Source organism: Tursiops truncatus, chromosome 4 (genome assembly GCF_011762595.2).
Source record: "Tursiops truncatus isolate mTurTru1 chromosome 4, mTurTru1.mat.Y, whole genome shotgun sequence".
Taxonomy (NCBI): Eukaryota; Metazoa; Chordata; class Mammalia; order Artiodactyla; family Delphinidae; genus Tursiops; species Tursiops truncatus.
In genome coordinates this window covers 56,573,601-56,588,317 of record NC_047037.1, presented here as the reverse complement: position 1 = coordinate 56,588,317, position 14,717 = coordinate 56,573,601, and the positions used below count along the sequence as shown (strand labels likewise).

General features: G+C 40.0%; 1 protein-coding gene across 5 annotated transcripts in view; it reads left to right on the top strand.

The window, feature by feature from the left end:
* GNB4 (G protein subunit beta 4) overlaps positions 1-14,717 on the top strand; it is a 69,039-nt gene that overhangs the window by 26,953 nt on the left and 27,369 nt on the right. For 3 of the 5 annotated variants that reach the window (XM_033855501.2, XM_004318358.4, XM_073803919.1), the window contains exon 2: positions 11,106-11,203. The exons of 1 other annotated variant lie outside the window; for it this stretch is intronic. In XM_033855501.2, the coding sequence (XP_033711392.1) occupies positions 11,147-11,203 (57 nt within the window). In that variant the 5' untranslated portion in view covers positions 11,106-11,146. The remainder of the gene's footprint in view (positions 1-11,105; positions 11,204-14,717) is intronic. One more of the 5 variants, XM_019946149.3, reaches the window with a different exon arrangement.

Sequence of the window (14,717 nt, the reverse complement as noted above, 5' to 3'; positions counted from 1 at the left end):
ACGTGCCTAGAGCCTGTGCTCCACAGCAAGAGAAGCCACCGCAATGAGAAGCCCACACACCACAACAAAGAGTAGCCCCTGCTCACCACAACTAGAGAGAGCCCGAGCACAGCAACAAAGACCCAACGCAGCCAAAAATAAAATAAAAACAAAGGTAAACTGAGACGTATTGGGTTAGCCAAAAAGTTCCTTCGGTTTTAAAGTAAACATAAAAGACACATTTTTCATTTTCACCAAGAACTTCATTAAACAACGTATTCACAGTTTTGTTCCACTACCTTCTGTCATTTTTTAGGCAACTTCATAATTCCATCTTCCCAAAACTTTTTGAGCAAAGAACTGTTCCAGGTGCCTTTTACAGTCTTCCAGGGAACTGAAATTTTTTCCATTAAGAGAATTTTGTAAAGACCAAAATAAATGGAAATCTGAAGGTTCAGTGTCTGGTAATGTGGTGGATGAATCAGAACTTCCCAGACAAGCTGTAACAGTTTTTGCCTGGTCATCAAAGAAACATGCGGTTTTGAGTTATCCTGATGGAAGAGTATGAGTTTTCTTTTGACTAATTCTGGACGCTTTTCGTCGAGTGCTGCTTTCAGTTGGTCTAATTGGGAGCAGAACTTGTTGGAATTAATCATTTGGTTTTCCTGAAGGAACTCATAATAGAGGACTCCCTTCCAATCCCACCATATACACAACATCACCTTCTTTGGATGAAGACCGGCCTTTGGTGTGGTTGTTGGTGGTTCATTTCGCTTGCCCCACAATCTCTTCTGTTGCCTGTTATTGTAGAGTATCCACTTTTCATCGCCTGTCACAATTTGTTTAAAAACAACGTTTTTGTTACATTTCAGTAGAGAATCTCACGCAGAAATACGGTCAAGAAGGTTTTTTTCCCTTATGTGGAACCTAAACATCAAAGTGATAAACATAACCAAGCTGGTGCCGGTGATTTTCAACTCTTGATTTGGATATGTTGAGTATGTCAGCTATCTGCCACGTGGTATAACATTGATTGTTCTCAATTAGTGTCTCGATTTGATCGCTATCAACTTCAACTGGTCTACCCGACCGTGGAACATGGATTTCCAGCAAGAAATCTCCAGCACGAAACTTCACAAACCACTTTTCACGTTCGATCAGTCACAGCACCTTCTCCATACACTGCACGAATCTTTTTTTTGCGTTTCACTTGGTTTTTACCTTTCTTGAAATAATAAAGCATAATATGCAGAAAATGTTGCTTTTTTCTCACATCCTCAGTATTAAATGGCTACACAAAAATTCACCAGTTTTGATAAGTTTTTTTTTAAATGCATGCTAATATGACAGCTGTCACAATACAGTGTAACAAAATTATTTTGAATGAAGTTAAAGACAACTAAGCGCTACTAGAGCCATCTTATGGAAAAAAACGAATGAACCTTTTGGCCAACCCAATATTAAAAAGCTTAAGTTTTCTGAGCAAAAATCGATTTGGATTGGGCACTGCCAAACCAGAGTGGTTAGGAGTGTTCCACCAGCCACCTCTGGAGGTAGGGGTAAGACTTTTATAGAGAAGAGGAGGAAGTGAAGCAAGGGAATTATTTGATTGGCTGTAGTTTATGTGATCGCCTTACTGGTTTTGTTGGTTTTGTTTTGGCCGTGCTGTGAGGCATGTGGGATCTTAGTTCCCCCATCCCTAGCCCCCTGCAGTGGAAGCGCAGAGTCATAACCACTGGACCGCCAGGGAAGTCCCCATTGGTTGTCCTTAGGTTTTGATTTCTTAACCTTGAGGCATTTACAGGCTTAGATTTTGATTTGCTGACACAGGCTGCTAAGGTATTAGAATCACCTCAGTCTAATGGCCTCCTTGTTTAACTGAACATGTTCAAGAGTTGGATTAATTGTAAATATAGTATTCATGGATCCATGTATGACTCGTCGTTATATATTTATATTTGCTTGCTTATTGAGAATGTATAAACACCTGTAAAGCAAATATCCAACTCAGGAATTTGGAAATTAACAATTACTTGCAACTCCTTGTGTGTTCCTTCCTTCTCTTTTATCATTCTCTTGCTTCAAAAAAGTCTTATTGCATATGTATGCATTCCTAAACAATATATTATTTAGTTTTAGTTGGTTTTGAGTTTTGTAAAGAGTATTATGCTGGTATGTGTCTTCTGGAACTTGCCTTTTTCCTCTTAGCAGTATTTTTCAGATTCATCTATGTTGTATACCTCTGTAGCTCATTCATTTTCACTGCGATGTAATAATTTGCTGTGAAAACACTGTAATTATCCATTTTCCTATTAGCGGGTGTTATTTTATTGCTATTACAGGTGGTGCTGTATGAATCCGGCCCTTGAGCACAGGTACTTAAGTTTCTTTTAGGGCTCATCTACCCAGAAGTGGAATTAAATTGTCAGGTTGAAGATACGCATATCATCACCCTTGTTAGATATTGCCAAATTGCTTCCCAAAGAGCTGTCCTACCAGAATATGTTACCATTTCCTCACAGCTTTGCCAGCTCCTGGATGAGAAAAAAAATTCTGTTAATCTGATAGGTATGAAATTGTTTATTTGCATTTCCCTGATTACTGAGGTTGAGTATCTTCTCATTTGTGTATTGGCCTCTACTGGTTTTCCTGCTGTGACCTGCTATTCGTGCTACAATTTGCACGTTTTTCTTTGGGGTCATCAGCCTTTTTTATTATTAGCTTGTAGGAATTTTAAATTCTAGATTCTGTAGACTAAAACAGATAGACTGCCAGATATTTCTCCAGCAAAGATGGGTTTATTTGGGTTTATTGCAGAGAAGTGCAATTCAAGGTCTGCAGCCATGGCAAACCAGCTGCAAGTCTCGCAGGGCAAGGGAATGAGAACTCTTTTATAGAGACGAAAATGAAGTTGGGAGGGCTGTAGTAAGCAGAGTCCATGGCTTTTCATTGGCTGAGTCCTTGCCAGGAAAGAAGAGGCGTCTTTCTTTTGGGCTGTGTTATGTCACAGAGTGTGAGAGCTCCCTCTTCTGACCTCCCAACTCTCTTTCATTTTCTGTTTATTAATTTTTTATAAGGCTAATCCTTTCTTTGAATTTTAGCTTGCAGCTGTCTTTTTCCGATCTGTGTCTTCGTGTTTTTGGTTTTTTCTTTCTTTCTCTTTGGGGTAGAGGAGAAACTCTCTTCTCATCATGCATACACTGTACTTCCACAGCTGAAGATAGCTAGCTCTTATAGCTGACCTTTCCTCCTCTCCTCCATCTTCTTGTGTATAGGGATAATTGTGAAAATCATCATCAACTGTGTGTGTGTGTGTGGTGGTGTGCAGCAGACTATTGGGCTGTTTAGTAAGCCTGGAGAGTGATTCTGCTCCCATATGTTGGAAGCTTTTTAAAAAAGTAGTGTGTTTGATGCCTCTTTGTTTTCAGTTTTGGGCCAGTTACCAGGTCTGAGTCCTTAGGAGAAGTTATACTCAATTTTCTGTCATGCATATAACCAGTGTACATGGTATACGTTTATTTCTGTCTATAATCACTTCCTTTTTTGGTCAATAACTCAGGGTAAGTCTGATCAGAGACTGTTTTTTGGTTTACTCCCTTCTTAGGTTGGGATCTTGATTATTTTAAAATTTAGATAAGGCTCTTCCTTATCTAAGAATTTATACTGCACTTAGTCTGCCTGGCTACACCCACTGAGGATTTTTTCATTCGTTGATGACTGTCTTACTGGTTTTCTCCTGTCATTATTTTCCATATTTTTCTTTTCCCCACATAGAATTTACAATGCTTTATAAAATATTTTGCCACTTCCCTGATTTCTGTCCTTTATTAACTGTGGATACAAAGGAACTGCAGGAGAGCAAGTAGTCAGATGACTTTGTTTTCTACAAGTCGAAAGAAATGCGCATCGAAACTTCACTCCACTCATTCGGAGCATGCTCTTAGGTGTATTGTTTGAGGGAGCTGCTTTAATAAACTGTACCTCATGCAACAATATTTTTCTCAAGAATTCAAAACTTTTCTAGCTGTATTATATATACACACAGACCATGTCAAATACACAGATTGGCTACTTTTTTAAATCCTCCCCTTCAAAGCATAATTTATTAGGATTTATCATATTAGGTTTCATCTGGGGGTATCCTGTTGCTTCTCTTTACCCTAATCAGCCTCTGGGTTTGTCTGGAAGTAGTTTATAATCTACTAGTCTGTGCTGGATGCACTTTTTAAAATTTTTTTTGGTATTCTTGGGAATACAACAATTGTCAGGTGAGAAGAAAACATCAACAGAAAGTCTGTGCAATCAAAATGTTCCTCCTCCATAGTGACAGGACTAATGTAAGCAGATCAGGTAGCTGGTCCCCAAGAAAGAGCATCAAGAATGGCTTTTTTTTTTTTTTTTCTGGTACGCGGGCCTCTCCCTGTTGTGGCCTCTCCCGTTGCGGAGCAGAGTCTGGATGCGCAGGCTCAGCGGCCATGGCTTGCGGGCCCAGCCGCTCCGTGGCATGTGGGATCTTCCCGGACCGGGGCACGAACCCATGTCCCCTGCATCGGCAGGCAGACTCTCAACCACTGCGCCACCAGGGAAGCCCAAGAATGGCTTTCTTGACAGAAGAGAATCCATTTTGGCCTAAGCCATTTTGTGCTCTAAACCTGGCGGCAACGCTTGCCCTTGAACGGGTCTTAGTAATGAATGATCTTAAGAGAACGAAAGAACGACAGGCAAGAGAAGTAACAACAGCAAAGATAATATATCAGTCATAAAGACTCCCAGTTTTATTTCTGTGGTAAAACATTAGCCTGAAGGGCTCAACCACCAGATCAACTGGAACCTAAGGGATGATGATGTTTGTTGACCTTTTCTGACCCTGGTGACTTCAGTCAACTGCAGTTTAGCCTCTGTAGGCCGGCCAAGCCCCTTCTTGAGGCTGCATGTATCTTTAGCTTAAAAATTCCTAAGTTTTGCTGCTGGGAGACACTGCTTTGGGAAAGATCCCCAGTGTTCTCCTTACTTGGTGCAAGTAATAAATCCTTCCTTCTCCCAACCTTTAGCTTGGTTGTGTTTTTTGGCTTGACACCCACCAAGAGGTGAACCCAGTTTTCGGGTAACACTAATAAGTTTTCAAATAAAGAGTGAAAAGTTAGTTCCTGTTTTTAGCAACAGATATGATAGGCGGGGAAGGCTGCTTTGACATTTTTCAGACATCCAGAGAGAGTTTGCGGTATTCAGTAGCGGAAGAAAAGTAATTTTCACTCTACCCTTCTGAGTTCTTGGGTGAGACCCCATGTAATAAAAGTTTAACAAGAGAAAAACACACAGAAGTTTATTAATATGTATACCTCCAGTATACATGTGAAATACCCGGGGAAAAATGAGTAACTCCCTGAGGGTAGCCCAAGACACCAGCTTAAATATTGGGTTGGCCAATAGCTTTGTTCAGGTTTTCCCGTAACAGCTTAAGGAAAAGTCCGAATGAACTTTTTGGCCAACCCAATACCATCTTCAGCTAAAGACAAAAGAAAGGTTGGGAGGTTAGGGGTGGAGACTAGGCTTGGGAGGAGCCTAAGAAAAGCAAGGGTAGGGTTTGATATGCAGATTTAAATCCCAAGACTCTAGTCATTTGTAGTCATCCCTCACTTCTGGTACCCAGAGGGAGACACCCTTAAAAATGGAGATTTGCTTTGTAAATGTCACTCTCCATTGCAAAGGGGTAATTTCTACTCGTGTTTTCAGAGTTTCTCTTGTGTCTGTTGTTTCTCAAGATAATCCTCCTGCCTAAGAGGCATATTTTGGGTAGGCATATTTTCCTACCCTTCATTGGGCACAGGCATCACAAGGGTTCTGATTTTGCTGCTTGGAAACGTTTCTCAGACAATCCGTTGCCTTATAATTACCCTCTTCTTTTCCATTATGCCTGCTTAAACTTAGCTGAAGTCATTGGGTATGAGACTTGAGAATTCAGAATTCCATATGAGGAAATAGGGTCATGTAAAGGCAACTGTCTTTGAAAGTTCTTAAACATAGAAAAAGGACTGTAAGTGATGGTGAAATATAGAATCAAGGAGTTTTTTTTTTTCTTAAAGGGAGAGACTTGAGTGTGTAACCCCTAATGGAAAGGATGCAGTCGAAAGTGAAATGCTCCCCAGAGGCTGTTTGCTGAATGAAAATGAATTATAACTTTACAGTAGACGTGAATACACTGATCAATCTTAGCTTCGCTAATAGCGGCATAAACATTAAGTTCATTCTGATGTATTGTAATATGAAGTCTAGTCTCACCTAGAAGTATTCTTGCCAAATACATTGAACTTGAATATCATGTAGCCTGTAGATCTAACTTCCTTCCAGTTCATAGGCAGTATAGAGTATAGAGAAACAAACAATACCATGGGAAGTAAACAGAATGTGGGACATTCTACAGGACAGCTGTCTCCAATAAGTCAATTAGCATAGAGGAAAAAAGAAAGCAGGAGATGGATTCTTCTGCATGGAGAGATTTAAGAGATAAAACCAAATATATAGTCCTTTAATTGGATCCTAATTTGAACAAATCTGATGTAGAAGACATTGGTGGAATAATTGGGGAAATTTGAAAACGGACTGGGTATTCGCTACTAAATAGTTGGTGTTAATTTGGGAGGTTTGTTAATGGTATTATGGTTTAGTAGGAAAATGTCTTGGTATTTTTGGAGATGTGTACCTGAAGTGTTTAGGGGTAAAGTATCTTTTTTCTTTTATAAATTTATTCATTTATTGGCTGTGTTGGGGTCTTCGTTGCTGCTCACGGGCTTTCTCTAGTTGTGGTGAGCGGGGGCTACTGTTGGTTGCGGTGCGTGGGCTTCTCATTGCGGTGGCTTCTCTTGTTGTGGAGCACAGGCTCTAGGCGTGCGGGCTTCAGTAGTTGTGGTGCACGGGCTCAGTAGTTGTGGCTTGCAGGCTCTAGAGCACAGGCTCAGTAGTTGCTCCGCGGCATGTGGGATCTTCCCAGACTAGGGCTCGAACCCTAGTTGCAATGGCAGGCGGATTCTTAACCCCTGTGCCACCAGGGAAGCCCTAGGGGTAAAGTATCTTGATGTCTGTGATTTTTAAAAAATTTGTTTTATTGAAATATAGTTGATTTATAATGTTGTGTTAATTTCCGTACAGCACAATGATTGTTATACACATATATATATACACATTGTTTTTCATATTTTTTTCCATTATAGTTTGTCACAGGATATTGAAGATAGTTTCCTATGCCACACAGTAGGACCTTGTTGTTTATCCATTCTATATATAATAGTTTGCATCTGCTAATCCCAAACTCCCAATACATCCCACTCCACCCCTCTCTCCTTGGCAACCACAAGTCTGTTCTCTGTGTCTGTAATTCTGTTTCTGTTTTGTAGATAAGTTCATTTGTGTCATATTTTAGATTCTACATATAAGCGATATCATATAATATTGGTCTTTCTCTGTCTGACTTCACTTAGTACGATAATCTCTAGGTCCATCCATGTTGCTGCAGATGGCATTATTTAATTATTTTGTATGGCTGAGAAATAATTCCATTGTGTGTGTGTGTGTGTGTGTGTGTGTATCTTTATCCATTGATGTCTGTGATTGACTTTAAAATACTTCAGCAAAAACAAAAGATGGAGCAAATACAGTAACAGTATTAACAATTTGTAAACCTTCACAGTGGACATTATAGATGTCTGTTATATTAATTTCTCTGCCTTTCTCCGTGTTTGAAATTTTTCTTAATAAAAAGACTAAAACAGGGCTTCCCTGGTGGCGCAGTGGTTGAGAGTCCGCCTGCCGATGCAGGGGACATGGGTTCGTGCCCCGGTCCGGAAAGATCCCACATGCTGCGGAGCGGCTGGGCCCGTGAGCCATGGCCGCTGAGCCTGCGCCTCCAGAGCCTGTGCTCCACAACGGGAGGGGCCACAATAGTGAGAGGCCCGCGTAGGGCAAAAAAAAAAAAAAAAAGAAAAAGAAAAAGACTAAAACAATCGAGAAAGAGTGAGAGGTTGAGTGTACTAGGTGAAAAGGGATAATCAGAAATGTAAGATTACTGAAAAGATAGGGAGAGATAGGATTTAAATCTCAGGAGGAGGAATTGACCCAAATGACAGAAAAGTCAGCTTCTCTATTGTAACAGAAGGGAAGGAGGAGCATATGATGAGTCAGTCCTCTATGTATCATTTTGTAAAACTAATAGTGGGAAATTGAAACAGTTCATGTCTGGTGGCTTTTCTTTTCTCTGTGATATAGAAGGTAAGCTCACTTGCTGCAAGAGGGGTTGTGAGAAGATCAGAAGCTGGCGAAGGATGCAAAGGAGCTGAAATTGTTGATATTGAGTGGACGTGATGGGTAAAAAGCTGCATATGGTAGCCAGGTGGTTTTGAGGGCCCAGCTAGATTGCTGATGTGAACTTGTAGTAGAACTAACTTGCTCCGCTGTTTGACTTTTCAATCAGTGTTTGATAGATTGAGTGCTGGCTGAAAGAAAGTACAGAGTTGGATTCATCGAAGTTGTGATTTTTGTCAGTTGAATGTGACCAAATAGAAGGGCAGGGGAAACTAGGGTCCTGGCAGAATTGTTGATGAAGTGCTGGACCTGAAATTCAGCCTGTGTGAGAAGGGAGTGCAGCTTGCAACTAGAAGATGAATAAGTTCTGGAGATCTAATGCACAGCATAGTGAGTGTAGTCAGCCACGCTGTGTTTTATACTTCAAAGCTGCTAAGAGACTAGATCTTAAATGTTCTGTCCACCAAAAAGAAATTGTAATTATGTGATGTGATAGAGGTGTTAGTTAACGCTTTGGTGGTAATCATATAGATATATAAATATCAAATCAACATGTATGTCTTAAACTTACACAATATTATATGCCAATTACACATACCTCAATTTTAAAAAAGGGGGAATTGCCACAAACTCACTATATTTCACATTGGACCCCTCATCTTTCATATGAACCTTCTCCCTGTCATGGACTCTAAAGGGTCTGGGATTTTACCTACTTATAAGCTAATAAATTAGCCTGTTAGTGTTTTGTGGATGCTGGCAGAAGACATAAGACTCTTGGGTCAGAGACCAAGGACTTTATTACTCGCAGCACCCCAAGTAGCATGGCCTGATGTTGGTTTTTGCCCGTTCCCCATGCTCCTCAGTCCCATGGAGGTGACCCAGGTGTGCCTAGATGGATGCCACATATGCATTGGGTTTGCATCGCGGTCTAGAAACACTGAGCTTAGGGAATTTACCACTTTGACAGTAAGAAGCAGCAAGGTCTCTCTTTGTCTTGGGGCAGACGTCGTCTCATCCCTCAAGGTTGCTCACTCCAAATGCAGCCTTGAGAAATGGCTTAGGTAAAAGTGACTAGGGCCTTGTTATTTTGGCATACACAGCAAGAATGTGCAGGGATGCTCAGGGCCCCATGGCCTCTCCTAGTATTCCCCCTCCATAGAATAGTGGTGGTGATGAGGGAACTGCTTCCTCTTTGTCATTTCTATTCGCAGTACCTCCATCCTTTTGGCACCCAAGCTGGAAAATTTCATTCATTTGGAACAACTCATAGTCTTTCCTGGATAACTCTTGTGAGCTGCAGATAGCTCCTCTTTAGAGGGTCCCTTGTGTGTGTGTGTGTGTGTGTGGCTTTGGGGGGTAGAAAGGCAGTAGAATTGGGTAAGAGGTGGTTTTGAATGCCCTTAAAAGTTATATGAGACCTCTCTGAGCCCCTTGATATACCTACAGAAAGTCATTCTGTAGAAAGAGAAAAACAAAGCAGGTGTGAAGAGAAAAGCAGGACAGGTAGAGAAAGAATACTGCCAGTTTCCAGTCTCTGTTTTCTTCCTGAGGTCATAACATCCTTGCCTTTTACTTCTGGGATTCATGCTAAATGCTTGGAATGAATTTTCCTTTAGTTCTTAGATTATTTTCAGGTTGGTTAATTTACTGGAGCATGAAGTGTCTCAGGTGCTAGAGATGTAGCAAAGAGTAAAGTGAGCAAAGTCCCTGCCTTAAGGAGCTTACACTCTACTAGGAGGAAGCACACAACAAATAAGCAAATACATGTTCGATGGCATTGAGTATTACAGTGAAAAATAAGACGGGGTAAGGGGCCTAGTTGGGTACATATGTGCTATCAGTGAAGGTTGCTCTGAGAAGGTAACATTTGAACCGAGGTAAGGGTGGAAGCAGTGAAGATATCGGGGCAAGCAAGAGGGTTCCGGGCAGAGGTAAGAGCAAGTGCAAAGACTGAAGCTGGAGCCTGCTTAGTGTGTTCAAGGAACATCAAGAAAGCTTTCGAGTGGCTGGAGCAGAGAGGGGGAGGGGGAGGAGAGAGATGAGGTCAGAGGGGGTGTGTGTAAGAGACTGTGTAGGGGGCTCTGTGGGTCAAGATAAAGAGTTAGATTTTGCTCTGAGTGGAGTGAAAAGCCATTGTAGGATTTAAAGCAGAAGAGTGACTTGTGTTTTCAAAGCATCTCTGGTTACTATATTTAGAATAGACTGGAGAGTGGGCAAGGGCAGTAGAAAGGAGACCAGGTGGATGATGGTGTCTTGGACCAAGGTAGTCAAAGTGGAGGTAATCAGAGTTGGTCAAATCCTGGATATTTTTTGAAGGAATGCCTGACATGATTTGCTGATGGATTCGATGTAGGGTATGAAAGAAACAGAACAGAGCCGTTAAGGATGACTCCCAGGTTTTTGGCTTAAACAATTGGAAGGATGCAATTGCCATTTGCAGAGATGGGGAAGACTTAAGGGTGGTGTGGGGTTCAATTTTGAAATAAGTTGAGGTGTCTGTTAGGCATCCAAGTGTGGATGTCTACTGGTGCCCTTGAAACTGTTGTAAAGTATTTCTCCCTGGACTCCATTCTAGTACTGATTCTCTATAATTAAGTCTTGAATACTGCAACTCAAGCTGTCTCTTCCTTCCTCTGATCCCATTCCTCCATAAAATCCTTTAGCAAATAATCTAGATCTATATTTACTGAGCAGTTTTAAGTTCCAGTAATAATTATCTCACTTGAGTTTCAGAGGGACCAAAAGGAAGTTACATGTCAATATTTAAAAAACAGATTAATATGTAAATGGAGAACTGAGTCAGTTTGTCTCTCTTTCTTTTTGAATAGTGACTTTCATTTGTTAGTTTCTGAGGTAAACAAATTCAAGGATGAGTGAGCTGGAACAGTTGAGGCAGGAAGCCGAGCAGCTGCGGAATCAGATCCAGGTAAGAGCAAACTTTTTCATTTTGAAATTTTAACATTTTTATGTAATACCAGCGATGAACAAAATTTGTGCATTAGTTTATCAGTCTACGTATATTAAATAATTTATAAGGTGAGAAATGGTCAATTTATTTTTATCATGCCTCTAAAGAACTCTCCAAAAATCATTCCTAACAAATACCTATGTGGACCAACGGCCCCTGTGTCCCTAAGAAGTTAATAGTGCACATGTAATCTCTGCTGACATGATAATACTTCTCTTCTACTCACACACCTGGAATCATAGTTTGATTTTTGGTATGTTGAGGCATAATGTAATATCATAATGTTACACAATATCATAATATCACATAATGTAATCTATTAGAAAATTAATCTCTAAACCATTAGATTGCAGAAAAACATTAAAAATGATTAGTGGCGTAATGAAGATGTCTGCCATCTTTACTCTTGGAAATCAACTCAAAACAGTAAAGAGCATAAGGAACAAATACAAGCTTCATCTTTAACAAAATTAAAGACACTTAGAACTTCAAAACCTAATAGAGTGGGGAAAAGTTGTCAAATGTTAGGGTGTGGAAAGGCTCTGAGAGAGGGTTTCTGCAGCTGTAAATCTCATATTCCCTCAGGGACAACATCGTTCCTTTCTTTTGGAACAGTGAAAACAGATGCTTCCCTGGACTGAGAAATATCAAGGAGGGCAGAGATAAACATGAAAGGATATAGACATGCTGTCTTTTAGGAAGCCTCTTGGTGAGAAGGTAGAGGAGAGACCGAATTGTGTGTAGCCTGCTGCTGCCTACTTCTTTTCACAGGGAAAAAGTAAGAGCTAAACAACTTACAAATATAAATGAAAAACTTCATAACGAAGCATGGAGAATCCAAGTTATTAGTAACTTGGAACACTGCTGTGATCTGTCCAGTATGAATCTTTGGCAATAGCGATTTCAGAATTACTTATCTAATTTAAAAGTGAAGAATAAGAAAAAAGGAACAATCATAGGATCTATGCAAAGATATTACAGGAAAGAGATGAAAGGAGCAGGAAAAACAAGGGATGGGGGAAGAACACTCAGCAGAAAAATGTTGGTTCTGAGCGGATTAAAATCATAATCATTCTAATCACCAGGAATTCAAGGAAGTTAATGATTTAGATGTGAATGAGAACTCTGAGTGGATACCTTAGGTGTCTGAACAAACCTGTCAAAACAAAGGAGGGATTTATTTTTTCTGGGATGATTAGAGAAGGCTTCATAGGCTAATCTCTGAGTTAAGATGTTGCTACCACCACCAGAATGGATTCTCCACCATCTCTACTTTGTGTCCCTTGCTCCAGATGCTGAGCAGGAATGACTGATTGGCCAAGCACATTGGTCACATGGCCGTCTCATTTTTTAAAATCTTTTCTCTGTATCTGTAAGCTTGGATTTTTGTTTTTTGTCTTTTTTTAACTTGCACATATAAGTGAGACTATGTGGTATTTGTCTTTCTCTGTCTGACATATTTCTCTTAGTGTAATGCCCTCAAGGTCCATCCATGTTGTCACCACAAATGGCAAGGTAGTCTTTTTTTATGGCTGAATAATATTCCATTGTGTGTATGTATATGTGTGTGTGTGTGTGTGTGTATGTATCTCACATTTTCTTATCCTTTCATCTGTCAACAGATACTTAGGTTATTTCCATATCTTGATTATTGTAAATAATGCTGCAGTGAACATGGGGGTGCATATATCTTTTTGAGTTAGGGTTTTTGTTTTCTTTAGATAAATACCCAGAAGTGGAACTGTTGGATCATATGGTGGTTCTTTTTTTAATTTTTGAGGAACCTACATACTGTTTTCCATAATGGCTGCACCAATTTGCAGTCCCACCATCAGTGCTCAGTGTTCCCTTTTCTCCACACCCTCGTCAACACTTGCTATTTCTTCTCGTTTTGATGATGGCCATTCTGACAGATGTGAGTTGCTATCTCATTGTGGTTTTTATTTGCATTTCCTTGATGATTAGTGATGTTGAACACATTTTCATGTACCTGTTGGCCATCTGTATGTTTCCTTTGGAAAAATGCCAGTCAGACCCTCTGCCCATTTTATTTATTTTTATTATTTTATTTTTTGGCTACATTGGGTCTTCATTGCTGTGTGCAGGCTTTCTCTAGTTGTGGCAAGTGGGGGCTGCTCTGTTGTGGTGTGTGGGCCTCTCACTGCAGTGGCTTCTCTTTGTTGCGGAGCACAGGCTCTAGGCATGCGGGCTGCAGTAGTTGTGGCTCATGGGCTCTAGAGCACAGGCTCAGTAGTTGTGGCACACGGGCTTAGTTGCTCCGTGGCATGTGGGATCTTCCCGGACCAGGGCTCAAACCCGTGTCCCCTGCATTGGCAGGCGGATTCTTAACCACTGCGCCACCAGGGAAGTCCCCTTCTGCCCATTTTAAAAATCAGATTATTTGTTTTATTTTTCTGTTGAGCTCTATGAGTTCTTTATATGTTGTGGATATTAATCCCTTATCAGATACACGATTTGCAAATATTTCTCCCATTCAGTAGGTTGCCTTTTCATTTTATTGATGGTTTTCTTTGCTGTCAGAAGCTTTTTAGTTTAATGTAGTCCCACTTGTTTATTTTTGCTTTTGTTATCTTTGCTTTTGTGGTCAAATCCAAAAAATCATCACGAAGACTGATGTCAGGGAGCTTACTGCATATGTTTTCTTCCAGGAGTTTTATGATTTCAGATCTTGCATTCATGTCTTTGATCCATTTTGAGTTAATTTTTGTGTATTATGTAAGATAGTGGTCCAGTTTCATTCTTTTGCACGTAGCTGTCCAGTTTTCCCAGCACCACTTATTGAAGAGACTGTCTTTTCCCCGTTTTGTATTCTTGGCTCCTTTGTTGTAAATTAATTGATCATATATGTGTGGATGTATTTTTCTGCTGTCTGTTCTGTTCCGTTGATCTATGTATCTGTTTTTGTGCCAATATCATATTGTCTTAATTACTATAGCTTTGTAATATAGCTTGAGATCAGGGCATGTGATGCCTCCAACTTTGTTCTTCTTTCTCAAGCTTGATTTGGCTATTTGAGGTCTTTTCTGGTTTTATACAAATTTTAGGATTGTTTGTTCTATTTCTGTGGAAAATGTTATTGGGATTTTGATAGAGATTGCATCGAACCTGTAGATTGTTTTGGGTAGTCGGGACATTTTAACAGTACTTCCAGTCTGTAAGCACAGAATATCTTTTCATTTATTTGTATCATCTTCAATTTCTTTCATCAGCGTCTTAGTTTTCAGTGTACAGGTCTTTCACCTTCTTGGTTAAATTTATTTCTAGGTAATTTATCCTTTTTGATGCAATTGTAAATGGAATTGTTTTCTTAATTTCTCTTTGTGATAGTTCTTTATTAGTGTATAGAAATGCAGTTGATTTCTGTATATTTATTTTGTATCCTGCAACTTTACCAAATTCATTTATTCTCAGTTTTGATGGAGTCTTTAATGTTTTTTGTATATAATATCAT